At 44.7% G+C, this 21,443-nt stretch overlaps 1 protein-coding gene across 7 annotated transcripts in view; it reads right to left on the bottom strand.

Annotated features, from left to right (window-relative positions):
* Nucleotides 1-1,663: 1,663 nt before the first annotated feature.
* TRIM21 (tripartite motif containing 21) overlaps nucleotides 1,664-21,443 on the bottom strand; it is a 146,099-nt gene continuing 126,319 nt past the window's right edge. For 6 of the 7 annotated variants that reach the window (XM_042904672.1, XM_042904673.1, XM_042904675.1 and 3 more), the window contains 6 exons: nucleotides 7,947-8,391; nucleotides 7,364-7,459; nucleotides 6,048-6,278; nucleotides 4,228-4,250; nucleotides 3,250-3,350; nucleotides 1,664-2,967 (listed from right to left, as the gene is read on the bottom strand). In XM_042904672.1, the coding sequence (XP_042760606.1) occupies nucleotides 2,417-2,967; nucleotides 3,250-3,350; nucleotides 4,228-4,250; nucleotides 6,048-6,278; nucleotides 7,364-7,459; nucleotides 7,947-8,391 (1,447 nt within the window). In that variant the 3' untranslated portion in view covers nucleotides 1,664-2,416. Of the gene's footprint in view, nucleotides 2,968-3,249; nucleotides 3,351-4,227; nucleotides 4,251-6,047; nucleotides 6,279-7,363; nucleotides 7,460-7,946; nucleotides 8,392-9,467; nucleotides 9,524-21,443 lie in introns of those variants that run through there. The other variant, XM_042904678.1, reaches the window with a different exon arrangement.

Below are 21,443 nucleotides of genomic sequence, written 5' to 3' on the forward strand. Positions count from 1 at the left end.
CCTTCGGACTGACATTATGTGGTTGTCTTACCCTCAACCCAGGAAAGGAGTCACTTTGGAGTCACGTGGTCAGGCTTGTGGTCCCGGTTTGAGTGGCCTCTGGCAAAGAGCATATTGGAGGAGGTGGACTGCGCTGTGCCTGCAAGGTTTGCATGCCAGCAAGAGGGGACCTGCTGCCACCTCTGAAACCAGGCTGGTCAGGGTAGGGCCCATGGTTTAACAGGGTGCACCATGGTCTGCTTGTGAAATGAGACTTGCTACCACTGCAGCTGCTGGTACCAGGTCAGTAGGAGCTGATCTGCAAAGCAGGTGGGTGAAACAAGCAATTTTAACAAGGTGTGTGCTTGTTTCCTCAGGAGGGGGCCTGCTGCATCTGCCTCAAGGACCAAGGCTGCACAATGTGCATGGTTGGGGGCTGTAGTATTGGTACAGTTTGCACTGGTCTTCTGGGGGAGGGGACAGCAGCGCTGGGACTGAGGCAAGCATGACTAGAAAGGACAGACCCACTGCTATGTGGGTGGGTGGGACTTGGTATAAGCAAGTTAGGTAATGAGTGTTGGCATCATGTTGTTTCTTGTAGATTGCCATGTTTATTCTGGGCATTGTGGGAGAGAGATGTGCCGGTGAATGGTGTCTCCTGGATGAGTCCCTCAGCATACCCTGCTCTTCAGGTACAGGCTCTGAGAGGAGTAAGTCTCCCTTCCACATGCCCCAGATGTTTTTCAAACTGCTACTTCTATGCTGTATTTTTGAGGGCTGTTTGTCCCACTGTCTCTTTAAGGCGGGCACTCAGCTTCCTATTGTCTCTCCCAAAGCTAAGTCAGCTGATTTGTAAAATGCTAGGCTTTAAGTCCCACTGGTTGTAAGAACTTAATGAAATTCAACTCCTCTGGTTTTCAAAGCCAAAGGTTATGGGAATTTGTTTTCCCTGTGCAGGTTTCCTAGTGTGGTAGAGGCTGCTTCTTGCCCTTCTCTGTGCCACTGGCTCCCTTCTTCCTGTGGAGGGCCCAGCTTTCCATCTGTTTATCTCCCGACTGATCTCCACCCTTTCTACCCTCTTCAGTGTGGCCTCTTCTCTGCCTTTAGTTGTGGAGTTTGTTCTGCCAGGCTTTGGGTCATTTTCTGGGTTATTTATGCTGATGTGGGTGTTATCTAGTTGTATCCATGGGATGAAGCGAGTTTAGGGTCTTCCTACTCTGTCATCTTCCCCGCCTCCCCCTGAGATTCTATTTTAGACAAATAGAATCTATTTGTCTTGAAGAATAGTATTGTGCTTGAAGAATAGTGGTTCCCTCACAGCCTGCTATTGCTTGGGTGTAGAGCTTCATTCCAACCTTAAGAGCTTAAATTCAAGAAAGTGTTTGCTGTCACCAGGTGATACCATTACCTGAGTCCTGGCCTTCACATCAATCAGGTTCAACCAAAGAAGCAGAACTAGTAGGAGACATGCAGAGACTTATTGCATTTATACAATTGTGAGGGCTGGCAAGGCAGGACCTAAATCTGCAGGGCAGGCCATTAGGAGGGGCAGGCTGGAACTCTGGCATGAGCTGAAGCTGCTACTCATAGATGGATTATCTTCAGTGAAGCTTCAGTTCTGCTTTTAAGGTCTTTCACTTGATTGGATTAGACCCACCCAATTTATCCAGGACAATCTCCGTTAAAGTCAAATGATTATGGACTTTTAATAACACCTACAAAATACCTTCACAGCAATATCTAGATTAGTGATTGAAAACCTGACGGCTTATAGCCTAGCCAAGCTCACCTATCAAAAAACCATTACCCCTTCGATTTAGATTGATGCGCCCCTTAACCAACTCCAATATCAACAAGATGTGGTTGGGAGAGCATGGCAGGGATGGGGAGTACAGCAGGCTGGATATGTAACGTGGAAGTCTAAGGTCTGGATCATTCAGTCTTTATTTTCAAAGTATGGCTGTTTTTCTATAGGTGTTGTGGAGCCACTTATATGTGTGTACATTGGAACAATAATCCTAGATGTATATGAGAACAAGGATCGAATGGGTTAGATTGAGGCCCCACGTACAAAGGAAGCCCCTTTGCAAACTCTGCAAAGGTAAATAACCGAGATCTGACTAAAGGCCTAGTGATGGAGAGGAGAAAATGAGACTTGAGTCACATAAAGAAGAAAGAAACATGTTTTGGTTGATCCAGAAGATTTGGGCCAATTAGTTTGTTTCATAGAGGGAATTATAAAGCAATCTAGGGAGGGACGCTGATGGTGAAGGTCATCTGACATAAATTTTCGGTGAAGTCCCTGCCAAAGTCTGCTTGCTGGTGTCCTGACAGGTCTGCAGAGACAAAGTGGTTCAGAGTTCATGCGGAGATGAGGCAGGGTCAGTGGCTGAGAAGGGCACCCACAGAGGGGGTGCTACCAGTGGTCAGAGGATCCCTACCAACCCACCCCCAATGGACGGAGGACAAGAGGGGCTGAGTTACTTCCTTCATCATTAAAACCAGTACTGAAGAAGGGCCGCAGAGGTCCAGCGAAGGCACATTCGGAGAAAGCGTAGATGAGGGAGCCGTGGTCAGTGATGTTGTAGAAGGAGACAGTGCTGGCCTCATAGTCAAGGAAGATCCCAACTTGGCACGGAGGCACCCGAAGGTGGAGGGGAGTCTGGGGGCTGGTGCCAGCCTCATATTTTTGTTTGTTCCACAGCCAAATTGTCCAGAAGCCATTTTGGGGGCTGAGCAAAAAATGCCCTTTCCTCCGCACAGAGTCTCTACAAACACCCAGGTCCCAGGCCTCCTTTCCTGTCACATCTACCTCCCAGTAAACCTTTCCAGAGTCAAAGAACTGGGCACCCAGGACCATGGGATAAGTGTCAAATCTGCCCTCATTTTCAGGCACTTCCTGCCGGCTGCCTCCAAGCCTCACTTGTCTCCGATCCTCTGACAGGATGAGCCACGGATTGGCTGTGTATGGATCCAGAGTGATGTTTACTGCAGAGAGGGGACCAGAGTCAGGCTGGGAGAGTGTGGGGAATCAGGAACCTGGTGTCTCTGGTTGGGGATGAGGATGAGGGGCTGTGGATAAGGAGGTATCTGTGAGCCTCACTGTGGAAGGAAATGACCCCCAGCCAGGCCTGACCGTTGAGGGAACCACCTTCTCTACCTGTCCCTGCTTCACCTACCCTGACCTGCTCTCTCTCCCTGACTCTGGGACTCTGCTTCCTCATCACCCACTTCTGTTCCCCAGTCCCAGTCTCTTGGTGGTCGCCTCACCTCCATAAGTCCTCAGCATCCTTTTCAGCCCTGGCACCAGGCACACACTCCTCAGGTCTGGAGGGGTGATGTCCAGATTCTTCAGGTTCCAACACTCACTCCTGAGGCAAACAGAGTTACAGACCCTGTCCCCAACTCCCACCTCACCCTCCTGAACCCTGACACTATATAACCTCCCTTGTGGATGAAAATTTAACTCAATGCAAATTTACAAAAACCTCCTTTGCTGGGATCCCTGGGGGTGGGGGTGGGAGGCAAAAGGAGGTAGGATTTAGTTCCTTTCTAGGCCTTACTGGTTACACAGCCCCTGCAGCTATGGATAGTTTGTATCTCCTCTCCAAGCCTGAGGTCAACAGGCACTCACTGTTTTACACTGTTTCATTTTATCACAAGGCATCTAATACAGATGGAATCACTTCTGTAAGGAACCTCAAGGCGTCTCCCCATATCATGGGTCTTACTCTCTGGCTCTTTCTAGGAGATTCATAACTGGCTGTAGACTCAGAACTTAATAGAAATTTCCCTGTTGGTTGGGGCTTCACTTTGTAAGGATGATATAGTCTAATTACTTTCGGCAGCTCACCAAGATGTCTGTTAATTAGCTTCACAACAGAAAATATTTTATGGAGGTTTGGGTATTTGAGAATAGGGACGAGAATGGGGGGAAAAATGAGTGCATGTTTTTCTAACTCAAAAACCTCTTCCACAGGTATATGTGCTTCCTACCACCCCCTCCTTTTTTTTTAATGTTTATTTTTGAAAGGGTGAGAGACAGAGTGTGAGTGGGGGAGGGGCAGAGAGAGAGGGAGATAAAGAATTCAAAGTGGGTTCCAGGCTCTGAGCTGTCAGCACAGAGCCCAATGTGGGGCTCGAACCCACAAACCACAAGATCATGACCTGAGCCAAAGCTGGACACTTAACCCACTGAGCCACCCAGGCAACCCCCTGCCCCTTCCTCTTACAAAGAAAACTCCTTACCTTCCCAGGACACTTTTCACCTCCTGAGGAGAAAAGAGAGTGTGTAAATTCTGGACTCACTGGTTTACCATTAGACCTCATTTCTGTGGGTTGGGTGATGCCCCCCAGCCCCCAAGACCCACAAGACACTGCTTTACCCCATTCCTCTGGGGCCAATGCCTGAAAGACATTTCTGACCAGCTTGAAGCAGAAGGGGTGTGGATGCTTGTGGGGTAACCAGGGTAACCACCATGGGTGTGACCTATAGCTAAGAGAAGGATGACCAATTTAAGGACTCTGATTCAGAGGACAAATTAGAAAGCCCCGATTCCTGGAAGAAGAGTGGAAAGGAACAAGTAGCCCAGCCTGGCTGAGTCCCAGAGGCAGTCACAGGGAAAGAATGGCCAAGTCAGGATGCACAGAAACTGCTCTATCTCATTTGCAGGCTTGCATTTGGGGGAAGGAAAGGCTCTGTCCTATGCTGGAGTTAATGCTGCCTTCTCATATGTATGTGAAATCAAATCACTTGAGAATATGCTGTTGCAGGGCTTGGGAACCCTTACCCAGGAATTGGCACACTCCTAGGCCCAGTCAAAAGTGCATTAGAAAGTGTGGCTCAGTGTTGGGCAGAAGCAAGATTTAGACAATGAGAAGAGGGCCTACCAAGTCAAGCCAATCCAGGAAGCCTTTCTGCACAAACCAAACTAAACAAAAAAATTGGCTTCATGACCACATCTGACAGAGACACTGGCAAGTTTGGGAAGAGAAAAACTGTATAAGGTTAGAGCAGAGGGGACTTTAGAGACCCGCTAGTCAATAGTTTCCCCAAACGAGGCAAACACATTAAGGGATGCGAGAGGATTTTAAGTAGCACACACATCAATGAGTGTTTAAAAAATAGTTATGTGCTCATTTTAATTTCAGCTCTGCCACTTACTATTTGGGTGAACTTGGTCAAGTTATTTAGCTGTAGTGTCTAAGTTTCTCAACATCTCTGCCCCTCTGTTTTCTCATCTATGAAATGGGGATAACGACATCCAACTCACTGTATTGCTGTGACAGCCTGAGTACACAGAGGCAGATACTATGTGCCATTTAAGAATCGGCGGTGGTTACAAAATTAGAAAAAAATCAGTAACCTATCAACACAGGATTTCTTGGCTCCTATTGCTTAGGACAAATTTCCTGTTAAGCTAAATTTCTTCAGGTGAAAGAGTGAGTTGTAAAGAACAAACATATGCCAACAGGTTTGGGTAGTTCACAGAAGCAGCAGAAAGTGGGAAGAGGGTACATTTATGACTAACACTGGGGGATCCTTATTATTCAGTCCACTCCCTCCCCTTGTTCCACAGATGGAGACATTAGATCTAGGAAAAGGAAGGGACTTAACCTAGAATTATGGAGCGAATTGGTGGCAGGGCTGGGGATGGGCCACTGTCTCTTAATTTCCAGGGCACTGTCTTTAGTTACATTTATGAAAACCTGCTCCTGGTCAAATGCTCACGTAAAAGTTTTTGTGGTTTCTCTCATTTAATCCTCACAAAAATCCCTTGAGATATGTAACATTATAGTATACATTTAACATAGGAGAAACCTGATACTCAGAAAAGTTATGGAACTTTCTCAAGGTCATGAACCTGGAAGGTGTCAGAGCAGGCACTTACCTGGGATGGCTGGTTCTTTGAATTGCTGGATGGAATATTTCCTCCTAACTCTGCACCTTTCCCATGACTTGAGTGCAAACCAAGCATGGGTCTGAATTCCAGTTTGGGAATATTCCAGGGACCAGGTTTAGCCTTTTTTCAGTTGTTCCTTGAACCTCAGGGAGGGGGATGGCTCACCTGCAGCAGCTCCAGGGCTGAGGCCCTGTTCCTCTTCTCCAGCTCCACGACCAGCTCCTGCAGGGCCTGGCTCTTCTGGGCCAGTGTGGCCTCCCTCTCGCCCAGGATTCTCAGCTGCTCCTTGTCCTCCATCTCTAGTTTCTGTAGCTGTCTCTGTTCCTCTGCAGCCAGGAAGTTCTGCTGCTGCACAAACTCTGTGTGAATCCTCAGTTTGTGTGTCTCAACCTGACTCTTTGGTGTAAATGGAAAGAGAGAGGTTTTTATCAAAATCTCCTAAGCTTCAGGAATGAAGGTACTCCTATCGGTTTCTATTCCCTGTAGATTCACCACTCAGACTCTGGGTCTAGAGCAAACACAAACACACACACACACAGAATTTTTCTGGGGAGATAAGTGAGTGAGGCTTCTGGGCTCAGAGGGGAATGGGATTATTTTTGGGGGGCACACTGTAGCTGTCCTACAGTCGCATATGTATGGTAACAGACTTTCAAAACCCACCCAGTACCCAAATGTGCCCCCGTGTCTTCATTTCTCAGGGAGTTCCTGAGAGAGTCACATCCATCCCTACCCCCAACAACCTCACAAAGACAGGCTCACAACACTGCTCTGAAGTCCTGAGGAAAGGGAGTCTTTGGGATAATCTCTGCTTGTCCTCTCCTGCTGGTGACTGGAAGGTCACCTGACGACACAGGATGACTCCTTTTGCCACCACAGCCTGACTCATCCTTCTCTGATCCCAAATCTTCCTTTTCTGGGCTCTACAGGCCATGAGTTCCCTCCACTCTTCTAATCCCTGACTACCCTACCTCCAAGTTATGGGTATAGAACAAGCTTTAGGTCTCCATTCTACTTTGGACCAGTGATCTGGATATGGTTAAGCAACCACCTGGTCAGATTGGTTTTTCTACATTTGGTCTTGGTCATTCCCTTAGGTCTGTTCCTCACAGCCCTTGTCATTTACTGACAGGCCTGGACACTGGGCATCTCTCCTGGGAGACCTCTGTCCCCAGGAGGTCACTGCTGAGGCAGTGATTCTGTCATTTCTTAAGACTGGGTTCAGGGAGCAGAAGCTTTAGGGTATGGCTTGTTCCTCTCAGCACTTTTTCCTAAGACTCTTGATTTTTCTATCTGATTGGGAGCTCTCTCCTTTTTATTCCTCTCTGTCAGGAGGCCTAGAGGATAGCTGGTTCTTGGAGAGTGAGATATACTGACTATCACTCCTCAGATGGGCATAGCTATGGTTAGAGCTTGAGTTTGGGACGCTGGACTCTGCCCTGGCTTCTGATCTGAGATTCCTTTTAGGACATGATTCTTGCCTTCCAGGCTGCTCTCTTCATTGCAATCTCCACTTCCAACTCCTCCGCCAACCGTTGTCCTTTTCTCAGGTTCCCTAATGCCACCTGGAGCTTCTCCTGTAGAGAACGATAGGTTAGTGCCCAATCAGACCAAGAAGTGGGGTGGGGTGGGGTGGGGTGGCATAAGAAAGGAGAAAACCATGCTGGTTCTTTGAAAAGACTGAGTGCTGAGAAAGAGGGGAGACTACAGTCTGACTGGGGTGGAAATTCTGTGGATGGGAAGACTTTGGAAAAAGCCTAATGTTTCTTACAACATAGAGCTACACTGTTGGTAGGGGGCATGCTCATTCCTAATTAATCAGGAGACAAGGAAATGTGATTCTTGTAGCATTTCCTCAGTGTATTCCCCACTCCTGGGAAATGAGAAAGTTGTACCAAGTTTGCAGTTCTTGGCTTAAGTTAGACACGGAAGGTGGGAGGCACCCTTCCTTTCCCCAACCCCTCAACTCCACAGGTGACTCTACCTCCCCGGCTCTGGGGAACAAAGCACCCACCAGGGATGCCTCTCCTTCTACATGCTTTCGCCTCTGTGCTGAGGCCTCACCTTGTACTCCTGAGCAGCCTCCTCAATAGGGACCATGTGGTGGTTACGGTGGTTCTGGGACTGGGAACACACCCAGCAAAGGATCTTCCCGTCTTTCTCGCAGAACAGGTGCAGTTTCTCTCCGTGCACCTCGCACCGCTCCCGCTGCATGCCCTCCTTGGCACTCTGGCCAATTTGTTTAAGGTTGTCCACCATGTTGGCCAGCGGCCAGTTGGGCCTGACGTTCCGGAGCAAGAAGATGTGCTGACACACAGGGCAGACGCCGCCCCCATCTTTTCCGACCTGAGAGATGCAGTCGTGGCAGAAGCTGTGGCCACATTCAATGCTCACAGGCTCCACGACAGGATCCAGGCAGATAGGGCAAGTGACCTCCTCCCACATCATCGCCAGGGGCGCTGCTGAGGCCATTGCGGTAACGTTCCTATGAGGCAGCCCTGTGGAGAGCCTGCGGAAGCATAGTAGGAGGGGAGAAAAGGAAAAGAGAAGATGAGAAGGGTTGGGGGGGGGGGGGAAGCAATCCCAAGGAAACCCTGAGGAAGAGTGAGGTGGAGGGTGTGAAAATAAAATGAGAACGTTAACTTGAGCAACAAGAGCTTCTCCTCCCTAATCTCATCCACTGATCCAGCCAGACAGCGGGGAAACGCAGTCCCCAAAAGAGAGCAAGATTGTTTTTGGGAACTTCAGAGACAGAGCTGTGTGCAACTCCATCTTCATCAGGTCCACCGCTACTTAAACCCTCGGCCCCTGGCCTTTTCCTGTGCGTCTTCTCCCATGTCGGGTGCCAAGTGCACTGCCAAGCAGCTCGTGGTAACAGGTGCGGCCTTTTACCACGCACTCTCCATGCGCTACAGGAGGTGCTGCGTGCTTTGCGTACGTCTTCGTTAGTCTGCGCGATGATGGCAGGCGTTACACACAGGTTACAGGACTGCATACATAAGAATATGTTTACAAGTGTGTACATATACGTGTAGTACGTATACATGTCTGTGCTTGTATGTGTATGTACGTGTTCACACCCACCCACCCACGTGGTAGAGCACTTCCCGGGCTCTCCTCTCAGCTTCCGGAACCTGATAACTGTCCTCATTGCCTCTGGGGCACAGACCCAGACCTATCTACCACCCTGCCCCTCTCACTCCCAGAGGGGAACTGTGGAGAGGAGGGTCTCCAGGACTGCGGACCTACCCACGCTGGGCTGCCCTAGACCACGCTCCAAGCTAGGTTGCTGCCCCGTTCTCCCTGCCCAGGCGGCAGCAGCAGTAAGGCGGCCCTCGCCCCTTCCCCCTTTCCTGTAACTTGGAAGTCACGTACACAGCCAGGCCGCCTCCCAGGCAGGCTGTCAGCCCGGGAGGAACCGCTGGGCTTGGGCTGATCGAGACCAGTCCCTCTGCGGAGAAGGGAGAACAGGGACCCCAGGCTCTAGGGATGAGACCTGGATGCAAGGGGACCCTCAGATCCGGGGCAAGGGGGAGATGTCCCCCAGCCAGTGCTGGGGCGCTTGGGTTTGGGCAAGTCACTCACCTTTTCAGGGGAGTCCGCAGCTGGCGGCAAGTTCCCTATTTCACTTTCGATTTTCCTTCAGAGGCAAGTCTGAAAGGGAGGCGGGCCGAGGGGCAGGGAGTGGGAGGAGCTTGGGAGGAGAGGGTGATGCGCAGGGCGGAGCTAAGGGGCAGTGGGTGGAGGAGGCTCAGACGCCCCGGGCTGACACTAAGCGAAAGCCCTTCAGCGTTTCAGCCTTGCTGCGCGCTCCCTGCCAGGTCCTCAGTAACTAATGGTCCTCAGCACCTACTAGATGGAGGATTCATACTGCCTTCTTTGACGCTAGTCACCATCACTCCACAGCCCTATGCTGTGCCTACGTGTGGGAGCTGCTCCTAAGGAGGTCTGGATGGGGACAAGAGTTCCTGGAGCTCTTCCTAAAGTGCCATCCTGTGCTTCCTACTTCCAGAAACCAGTCCTTTTCAGGAGAGTGTGGATATTCTTTTAACATCAAGGGGTGAGGGATTTATACTGCCTGACCCAAAGGCAGGTATCACACCAGTGAGTGGTAAGAAAGGAATTGACATTTATTGAGCATCAACTGTGTACTTGTCACTGAACTAGGGATTTTCACAGGTTATTTCCTAAATTGTAGTAAATTGTATTTCTTAATTATAGTAAAAATTGTAGTAAAAAGTTATTTCTTAAATTGCAAAAAAAATTGCAATTACTTAAATTGTAGTAAAATTGTAGTAAAATTACATAACGAAATTTACCATCGTAATCATTTAAGTATACAGTTCAGTGGTGGTATTAAATACATTCACCTCATTGTGTGACCATCAGATCAGCATCGTCCATAGAACTTTTTTCATCTCGTCATATTGGAAACTGTTACCTATTAAACAATAACTGCCCATTATCTCCTCCTCTGAGCTCCTGAAAGCCACCATTCAATTTTCCATCTCTATGAATTTGACTTCTTTAGGTGCCCCAATAAAAGTAGAGTCATACAGTATTTGTCCTTTTGTGACTGGCTTATTTTACTTAACACAATGTCCTCAGGGTTTATTCATGTTGTGAATAACATGACAGGCTTTCTTTCCTTTTACAGGCTGAATAATATTCCAATGTCTGTATGTGCATTTTGTTTCCCCATTCATCTGTCAGTGGACACTTGGGTGACTTCTAGCTTTTGACCATTGTGAATACTGTTGCTATGTTCAGGTTATATTATTTAAGCCACATAACAATTTAGTGATTCGGGAGTTATTAAACTCATGTTACAGGAGAGGACACTGAGGCTGAATGGAGTGAAGTGACAAAGTAGATGTATGAGAATTAAAATGTGCAGGGAAGAACCTCATTTTAGTGACAGCCCAGAGAAGACTGGCTGCCCTGTCAGCTCAAGCAGAGGCTGTAGGGGCAGCTGGTAGGGATGTGGTCACAAGCTGTGGAGGAGGAAGGAGAAAAAAAGGAAGGGTGAGGAGGCTAGGATTCTCAATTCCTTCCAACTCAGATTTTTTTTTTTTTTTTGGTCCCTGTATAACTTAAGGTTAAAAACATCAGTTGAAATTTGCTTAATGTTTTGTATAGATTAGGAAACCTAAAAACACTTCATGCCTCTTTGTAAATTCCAGTTCTGTTTTTATGAGAATTTGCTTAGTGGAAGGTTATCAAGTGACATCTAATATTCAAATTGTATCACCGTAATGATTTTATTCCAGGAACATAGTTCCAGAAAGAAAAGTGGAAACAGTAAAAGAAGAAGGAGAAGAAGAAGGAGGAGGAGAAGAAAAAGAAACCTATATGTGAATTAGCAGACACTCAGAAAATGAGTACTTCACATCACTGCCCTCACTCATTCCTATAGGCACCGAGCAAGCTGCTGTGGGGTGGGGTAGAAAAGAGCATAGATCTCATGATAGTGCCGACATGGATTCAGTGCTAACCCTGCTATTTACCAGCCATGTGCCATCCCTCTGAGCTACAATTTATTTATTAAATAAAGATATTAATATATACACCACAGGGTTGCTTTGTACATGTTCAATAATACACACACAGATCAATATAACATATACATGCTGCAACAGTCCCCAACTTGGTATTGTCTAGAAGATCAAAATTGCCACTCATTCCAAATTCCCCTTACTCACTGCCAGTACGTTTAGTACTTCAGTGTTCTTTCCCTGGTGGGTAATCCAAATCATTCCTGAAGGATCAGTATCCTTAATGTTCCTGTCTTTAATGCACTGGTTATTGTTATCAGGCAATCATAAGTAGGAATCTTTCCAATGTATATTTTGGGTTTTAGGCAAGGTCCTCCTTGCCCCATTATGTACCAACAACTTAAATTCTCCTTGGTATTAGAAATAAGTCACTCCAGCCAGTATAGAAACTCCATCCCATGCCTCTTTAATCAGTGGCTGAAGAAGCCCCATAGAGCCAGGGGATAGTTGCAAATTCCAGTTTATTAGAACCAGGTTTGCTTACTCTGGTAGGTCTTCTCCCCCCTCTAACCCCCCCCCCCTTTTTTTTACTACACCCTCTAAAACAGGGCTGAGTCCTATGTTGGAAGATGGAAAGAAAATGTTCTATAGATGAGTTACTTGTTTGATGGTGATAGGGGTCACTTACACCTCCCCCCATGGATTCTTTAAAGTGTGTGTATATAGTGCATATGAAAAAATGCAACCATATATTAGTTGATTTTGATCATGTACCAGAATTTATAGGACAACCTTCCTATCTCATAGGGTGGGGTTTCCAAGTTGGTGTCATACCTGAGCCTTCAGCAGGGCATCTCATAGTTTTATTGGGTCTTTTTCTGCCTGATGGTGTATACTGTAAGACCAATGCATTCCATAGGGCAAGCCCATTAACAGAATTCTTTGATTACAAAATCAGTTCCTTGGTTGCCAGTGATGCTTTTGGGATACCCTGATGGTGTAAATCTAAAAATGGTGGTGTTGGCAGAAGCAGTGTAGGAAAGAAAATGAATCTGTCTATGGAATATTACCACCTATATTGTAAGGGCAATACAAATTAGTTTAATACAATTAACGTGCCACTAGAAGACTGTCTAGACTCTCCTAGAAATAGTGAAAAATCAGGCTCAGAGTTGTCCTTTAATGTATGTATCCATAGCAGTAGGGATAGAGGCTCTGCCTGAGAACAGGTTTCTCCTAAGGCTTCTTTGTTTATGACTATTAATATGGACACTTGCACAGGAGCTCACTGAATAGCAATAGGTGCCTGGGGCAGAAACCGATCAATATCCATAGAATGGGTCTTCTTGTTTACCCATGACTAATTAAAATTGATGCATTTAGAGTCTAGGTACTTGGGACAGGGTATTTAGTGTAGTAATAAGGAGTTTAAGCCCTGTTTGATTCCATATACAATATTCTTAACTAATATAATCCTGGTAAGCCTTTTATTTCCAGATCTTAAGGCCAACTCAAACACCATCTTATTTATATAAAGACTTCTCTATTTTTCTCTTGTCTGTCAAGTCCGTTTTAGGTTTTGCACATGCTTTACTCTTTCAGAGGCATGGTCTACTAAAGAATAGGATTGGTACCTGATTAATCTCTAGGTAAAGCACAATGAATAAAAGGAACTCCAATATTGTGAACCATTTTAAAGACTGTTGGATAATGTAGATTTTGGAATCAACACAACAGGGATCAATCTCTCATCAGCAAATGGAATTGGTCTCAGATTTCACCAATTTACCTCCATTTATCATTTTCCCTCCAATGCCAGATTTGAGAGACAACCTGGCATTAGCCATATTTATTATTTTAAGGCAAAGAATGCCTCTCAGAATGCAATGCCAGGAAAGCTAAAGAAATGATTCCATCAGAGATGTCAGTATTTCAACACAGTTAAGAATCCATTAAAAATGATCTCTTTACCTTTTAGAACTTGGAGCATGAGAAGAACCTGAAAAATGTCTAAAATTTAAATGAATGAAAAAAGGGATGTGATAGAAATGGGAAAGTCTAACATTGGGGTGCAGCCTATGGAGGACAGAGTTTGGTTTCCTAATTGGGAGAACCTCCAGGAAAACCTCAGGAACTGCTAATGACCTCAAGCAGACAGAACCCTGAAATGTCCCATTCTTGAATCTGCAGGACATATGGAGACCTGGAGGGGAGTAAAGAGGAGTCAGCACACCCTGCAGGATAGCCTGGCACCTCTACATTGTCCTCCTCTCCAGGGGGGTGAGAAAGGAGGAAAGGATGGCTGAAGTTAGTGAGTTAGAACATCAGAGCTTTTAACAAAATTACTGAGCAATATTTTTCAAGACTCTCAAGGTCATGGAAACCAAGGAAAAGCTGAGAAGTTGTCACAGACCAGGCTGGATTAAGGAGACATGATGATTAGTTACAATGTGGTTCCCTATGCTGGATCCAGGACCAAAGAAGTAGATACTAATGGAAAAACTGTCAAGATCTAAGTAAAATCTGGACTTTAGTTAGTAATGATACACTACTACTAATTTCTTAGTTTTGACAAATATACCGTGTTCATGTAATTTGTTAACACTAAGGAAACTAGGGGAGGGAAATACAGAAACTGTATTGTAACTCTTCTGTAAATCCAAATGTATCCCCCAAAATAAGTTCATTTAACCTCCTTCCCCGCCCCCGCCCCCCCCCAAAAAAACCCTCTATGAGTGGTGGGGGAAAAGTGACCTTTGGATGGGCAATGTAGGGGCATTAAGACATCACTGAAGCCTGTTCTCAATTTCCTATTGGAAAGGAAAGGGAGTATGTATGGAAATTATATGATGCGCCAAGACCTTTTCTGAGCTCCTTCATAGTCTAGCATAATTCTAACAATCCCATGAAATAATCGTTATTCCCAGTTTACAAGTGAAACCTAAAAGGCTCAAGGAGTTAATTTGCTCATTATCACACAGCTGATAAGAGACAGATCCCAGCTTTTCTATTACATCATGCTTGATGTGTGACCTCTAAGGTTATTACCAGGAGAGAGAGAGAGATTGCTTCCTCATTATAGCTTCATTTTCAACCACCTTCATTCCCTAGGTACAGGTGAAAAGAGAACTTCTTTCCTCCTCTCTGACACATATGTATAAAGCACTCATGCACATTTCTGGCTACATTGCCTGGTTTCTCTTTGGCAGAATTTGGAAAGAGCTTGGGCTTATTCTCTCTAGAAATGGAAATTCTTCATGGCCTCTGGTGTTCCAGCAGGACAGTGTGTGTGTCCTCATCTCTACTCTCTTGGTCCCCACCTGTCACCAGGCTATTCATGGGGCTGGCTCTTTGAGAAGGGAAGGTGCTCAGTATGGGGCAACTGAATATTCCTCTGGTGCGCCCTTATGAAAAATCATCAGGATGTACTACTGTTTGGTGCTTCCTTCCAAGTCCCAGAGCACCCTGGCCCAGCACTCAGGGGGTTCAAGAAGTTCAACTATGAAAATCTCTTGGATTTGCATTCGGATCCCGGAAGACCTGTTATTCCCTTACTTCTACCAGGAGGTTTATAAAATGTTGGTCTTTATTGACACAGCAAAAAATGTTTTTCACAAACAGAGAAACGGACGAGAAGAGACACACACTCTGGAGCTATGGTGAGTGCTGGGACTGGAGGGTCAAAGCTGGGGCCGGGGGCGGAGGTGGAGCATGGAGCCTTGTATTTCCAGCCTGCATCAGCATTTCTGCCTCTGGGCCTCACCGAGCAGCAGCTGGTTAGGACAGGCAACCACACTTTTGGTCCTTACAAAACCTGAGAGGTAAGTGTTACTTCAAGGCCTTTGTCAATCCTTTTTCTTATAACATCATGGGCTTGGGTGGTCATCTGTAAGGAGTTCTGATTACATCAAACAACACCTTCTTTTGAGCTTGACCATTCCTTGCTGATCTGAGCTGAGAAACATGGTTACCTCATGGTGACAGGAAGCACTATTCCTTCTCAGTCTTCAACTAACTGGCCAGACCTGGGCAAAATCAAGTAGAGATAAATCTCCAGGGTCTCTCCTGCAGTAGCTTCTCCAAGGACAGGCTGAATCTGACAGGAGTCCTTCATCCTATTGTGGGGCTTATGATTAGGGGGCAAAGACATGCATAGGGGATGTACTCCGCCTCAATCTGGAGTCCAGCTGTGTCAGAAAACCTCCCTTGATACGGCACATTCTGACTAGTTTGAGCCAGTACAGAGGGGTCACTATCTCATTCTACGTTAATTCAAGTCAGGAAGGCAGTCATTTATGTAACAGAGGATCATAGTTAATCTTTTCAATGTTATTATTTCCTGATGAACTCATTTTTCTAATGGAATTTGAAAAATATTTAATGCCTAGCATGGTGCTAATTTTGGTTATGTGTAAGATTTCTTTCATATTTATTTTTATTTTGTTTATTTTTAAAATTTACATCTTAGTTAGCATTAAGTGCAGCAATGATTTCAGGAGTAGATTCCTTAATGCCTCTAACCCATTTAGCCCATTACCCCCCTCATAACCCCTCCAGTAACCCTCTGTTTAAGAGTTTCTTATGTTTTTGTCCTCCTCCCTGTTTTTGTATTATTTTTGCTTCTCTTCCCTTATCCTGATGAACTCGTTTAACCTTCCCCAAAACTCAAGGGAAGTACTCACATTAGGTTTTATGGGTCAGAACATTTGGACAGAGAGGTTAAGAAATTTGCTCAGAGTCATGTAGCTAATTGGTAGTAAAGCCAGAAATCAAACCCAGACAGTCTGGATTTACTGCATACACTTCTACTCTGTCCCGCCTACCCAGGATAAAATACAGGTAAGATGCCAGCCTGTCCCAAACTCTGATATGCTAATGTGAGGAGACACTGGATTTTAATAGAACATACATTATTCATGCTATTAAAGACATTTCAGGAAGTTGGAGAGATCACTTTTGCAGACATCTTAGAGCCCCTCAGCAGATTTGTGTGTTAATTCCGGAGGGAACATCACAGAAAGCTGGATTATAACACATTCACAGGTGCCAGTGATTTACAAACAGGCCTGTACACTGGCATGATTTTATCACTTTAAATTTAATATCATTCAATACTAGACATATTTCCACTCCATTCCAGACCTTGGCATCTCTTTGTGAATAATCAGGCTTCATCAGTTAAACATAATCAAGGATTTTGGTTGCCAACTTTAGAAATGAGGCTATACATATAATTAAATGTGAAGGTATGATCTACTGTTTAAAAATATTTAAAGAGATTAAGAATAAAAGACTGATAGGATAAGATTTACTTAATAATCATGATTTTTTTTTAACTATGTGGATCCCAAATCTGTAAGGAAGTGAAAACCTTTTGAGAAACTCCAATTTTATTCCTTTACTCAGATTTTACTGCAATTTCACTGATAGATTTTAGGATTTAAGTCCTATATTCAAGCTATAGCCTCTGAGAATCTGTTTACATGTGGTCTGAGGAGGAAGGATAGATGGAGGCTAGGAAGTCTCCCCATACAGCTCCCATTCATTCGTTCACAGATCATAATAGCAGCTTCAAATGGCTAGAAAGCAGCTGGAGGTGGAAGGAGCCCGAGTTGTTTCTGGGGGACTGGAGACCCTGCAGATGGTTTGTGACTGTCCAGTTATAGGTGTGCAGCCCAAGCAGGTTTATGCTAAGCTTATTTCTGAGCAGAGCAGTGATAGAGCTCATCTCAGCAAAAGCATGACAACATCATGGGCTTGGGGAAACCTTGGGTTCCCAGCTCCTGATGGTCCCTGCTAGGCTATAGTATCATGCCACAGCCTTTTTTTTCTGTAAACTTCCTCTTGGTCCCAGGCTTGGGGCTTCTTCAGTCCTAGGACTCAGCTGGCAAATCTGAAGGCTTAAAGGCTTCCATACCCTTCAGTGCTGGAGACTGATGTCTAATTGCTATAGAAATCTTGTTTTGGGGGAAAAGGGTCTCCAGCCTTCTCTAAGCTGGGTCATTTCTTACAGTGGCTCATAGTTTGACTATAGGCCATTTGGCGACAGACTTCCCCCATCAGAGAAAGATAAAGTCTTTGCACTATTCATGGTCTTCCGGAGCCTAAATGAGGAAGATTGTAGAAAGGCAGAAAGTGTAATTTAAAATTTCCCCCCACATCCTCAAGAAGGGTCTGCTTGGCATTGATTCCCTCTTTTTGTCTTCCTGTTTTTTCTTTCCAGATATAGTTTTATCATGTTTCTCCTTTGTTCACTCAGGAGAAAGTTCTTCTTCCAAAACCATGAGCCTATAATTACATTCACACTCAGGGAAGTTAATAAGCACATGGGCCCCTTATAAACTTAGAATTTTTCTATGAGGAAGTTGACGGGTTGATGCATACAAGTGATCAGAGAGGAGGCAGAGGTGGTAAAAGAGGAGATCCCATACATCTGTAATCCTATTTCATATTCTTTGACATTTGAAGTACTAATAACATTAATAACCATTATAGCTAGCAAAAAGCAGCAGCATAACACCGTGCTTAAGGATGTGAATTCTGGAGTCAGACTGCTTAAATTTGAACCCATGCTCATCCACTTTCTTACATCATGATCTTAAGCAAGTTTTCCAACTGCTTGGTAGCTCAGTTTTCACATATGCAAACTGGGAATAATAATTATACCCACCTCATAAAGCAGTGTGTACTCCAATATTAGCCATTATTATTTTTAAGTGTGCTTATTACATTCCCAGCACTGTCCTAAGTCCTTTGCATATATTCTTATTTAATTCTTACAATGATCTCCAGGGATAAGTATTGTTTTCAAAGATTTTAGAGGTGAGAATGCTGAGGAACAGACAGAAGCGTGAGGTTTGTAGTCAAATGGACAGAGCTTGAAGCTGGTCTTCTCTTCTGCTGACTCTTTGTGTGGTGCTGGACAGGCTTCCTCACCTTTCAGGCTTTATTTCCCCATCTGTAGGAGGATGATGCCACTCACAGGCTTCGGAAGGAGGAAGACTCATGAGTTAATGGATGTAAAATCCTAGGGTATCTCTGTTTGTTGTTACATTTTAATAAATGCCTACCATGTGCTAAACAGTTTATAGTCTTTCCTACATTCACCCTCTGGTGAGGTTGGTATTTTTGTCCTTTTTCAATGACAAGAACACCTTTTTTGGTGAACTCCTTGTCACCCTGCAGCACTGGAATCAGGGAGGAGGGAGCAAACTCCCTTGTATCAGACACTGCAGCACTCTTGGGTCTTGGGCACAGGTGGGTTGTGGAAAGTGACTTGGCCACTGCATCCAGAGGATGAGCCACAATCTCTGTGGACAGGCTGGAAAAACTGGACATGATTGGAGCAGAGAGGCCTAGCTGGCTTGACCTGAGGACCACTTCTAGTGGGTGACCTCACTCCAGTCCCAAACCCCTGTATCTGCTTTGGAGGGAGATGGGGTTGGAGGGAGGGGATAAAAAAACTAGCCTTTAAATTGTCTCAAGGGTAAAGGATCTAGTAACTATAAAGTGTCAAAACATCTTCTTATATAAAACAATTAAGCAAATAGCCTTTGTCTTTAGGCCAGCTTGGATTTAAATCCTGGATCTACCACCTAGCTTCATGACCTTGGCAAAACTATTTAGCTTCTTGGAGCTCCCATTTTTTTTCATGAGAAAATGGAAAAATATCCCACAGGGTTAGAGGATTAAGCAAGAATAAGTGTACAGAGCATTTATAAAAGACAAATGTATTGTTTCTGAATTTTACTATTATTTTGTAAGAAAATGAACTCAGGACCCTGAAGTAAGGAGCATGGCAGACAGGAAAAAATGGGAAACAGCAAAGTGTATTTAACTCCAGCACACCAATTTAGGGATCTCTAGGAATCAGAGAAAGGTCATGTCCAAGCTTCCAAGCACCTGAGATGGCAGTTCTCTGAACTTTCTTCACGTGTGATTGTGGGCTTGTGGTTGTCATTTCACTCTGCCGTGGACAGAAGCTTTGTACAAAATGATAGGATGCTATGTGGAATGAGAGTCAATGAAAACATAGCTTTGGGTGGGCCCTAAGCTGCTGTTTGGCTGAATAGACCAAGTTGTTTCCAGAGAAAGAGCCTTTCCATTTGGGCTCTGGTCTATTAGATATGCATGTCTTATGCATTATGTCTGACAGTTTGGGAAAAATTTCATAAGCTGTCTACTAGCACGTGGCCTTGAGAATCAGTCCTGAGTGGAGATCATGATCATTCACTTACCAGATATTTGGCTTACAAGAAGTTAGTCAACCTGAGACTCATTGTGATGATTGTAGGTAACATCCTTACTTAGTGTCTGGCAGATGGTCAATAAATGATAGCAACTATTCTTGTCATCAGAAACTGATGTGTGGATCTGTGCACACTTATATTGGAACAAAACAGCACACCCCTTTAGGATATCCCTAATATGAGTTTTCATTGCTATGTGCCATTTCTAACACAGTGATTTTCAGAGAACAGAAAGTCAGTTTAGTGCTTATAGGACAAATCATCAGTTCATTCCTTCAACAAATAGGCAAAATTGAATGAAGGAAGACAGATAGAAAAGAATGATTCTATTATACAGGCAAATTTGTGGTATTAGAAGTCAGAAAGGTGGTAATCACTGACAGGATGGGGTGACTGGAAGGGGTTTCTGAACGTTCTTGGGGGCTGACAGTGTTCTGTTTTCTTGATCTAGGTGCTTGTTACACAGATGTGTTCACTTTGAGGAAATTCATCAATCTTTACACTTACAATATTTAGGTTTTTCTGTGCATATTTCAACAAAAAACATATTCTAAGAATTATCAAAAATGGTAAATTTCCTGAATAGAAAGATATGTTAGCAGTAATGTTTATGATGCTTAGGGGAGAGTTGACTGAGTAGGCTACAAATGTATGATGGACAAGGTCTCTTCCCTTCTGCATCCAGTATAAAGATCTTTGACCTGGTCCTGCAGAATCAGGAGCCAGGAGATCATTAAAGTTATGACAGGAAACACCCTTCTATAACAAATCTGGTCACTGTGTTTCCTGCCTATACATATACTCATTTAAATGTCCATACTTACCTTTTAACTATTCTGCTAGTTTAATGGAAATTTGGACAATGAATCAATACAGAGAGACCAAATGAAGAAAGTAGGACAGTTAGGAGGCTGTTATAATATCTAGGGAAATGATGGCAAGTTTTAGTTTTATTGTGATCTGAGAGGAGGGGGGTGTATTCAAATACAATTGATTTGGGGAATAGGTTATGGAATGAAAAGAGATGCTAAGTTTTTTGTTTTCCTTGGAGATTTCACAGATAACAGGAATGGGAGGAAGGCCTGACAGGTATTAGAGGGTAAACTTTGGGGACAAAGTAGGGGAATTACAGTTAGGGCTTCTATGAGACATTCAATTTATAAGGCAAACCAGTGTGAAAATACTTAGCAGATACATGGAGATGCAGTCCTGAGGAGAGAACCTGGGGAAACTAGAAAGCCTGAAGGTGCAACATGAAGTTATGGGATCAGAGGAGTTCACACACTGCACTGTGGGCTCCTTGTTGAGTACTATTAATCCTCTTCAGGTGGTAACCCTCAGACTGGTCAGCTTCACCCTTCTGCCCACACCAAGGAGAACTTCAAAGTACTTGGTGCTGTCATAATCGTGTTTATGGTAAGAGGGCTGAAAGAGATATTTAAGAGCTATGTCCACAGGACTATCTCAAAAGCAGAGTCAGAAGAAAATGTGCAAGCTTCAAGCAGCCAGCGTGAGGTGGAGATAGGACTGGGGAAGATGGTGTTTTAACGAAAGTGAATCATCTGAGTTCCCGTCTTGTTTACTAGACTTAGCTTGAAGAACTCTTGCATACCTCCTCTAAGCCAACCCATCTTCACAGGACAGAAATTTGTCACTATTGAACAGATTCAAAAGAACCTCTTTGGGGCCTCAAAGGAATTTCCAGGAAAGAAATACAGAAAATGTTGGTTTCTTAACAACAGCAGAGGAAAAACCAACCAGCCTCCTCAGAGGAACGTTTTGAAAACACATCCTTTATTTGAATGTGTCCTTTCTGG

The sequence above is a fragment of the Panthera leo genome, chromosome D1 (assembly GCF_018350215.1).
Source record: "Panthera leo isolate Ple1 chromosome D1, P.leo_Ple1_pat1.1, whole genome shotgun sequence".
NCBI lineage: Eukaryota > Metazoa > Chordata > Mammalia > Carnivora > Felidae > Panthera > Panthera leo.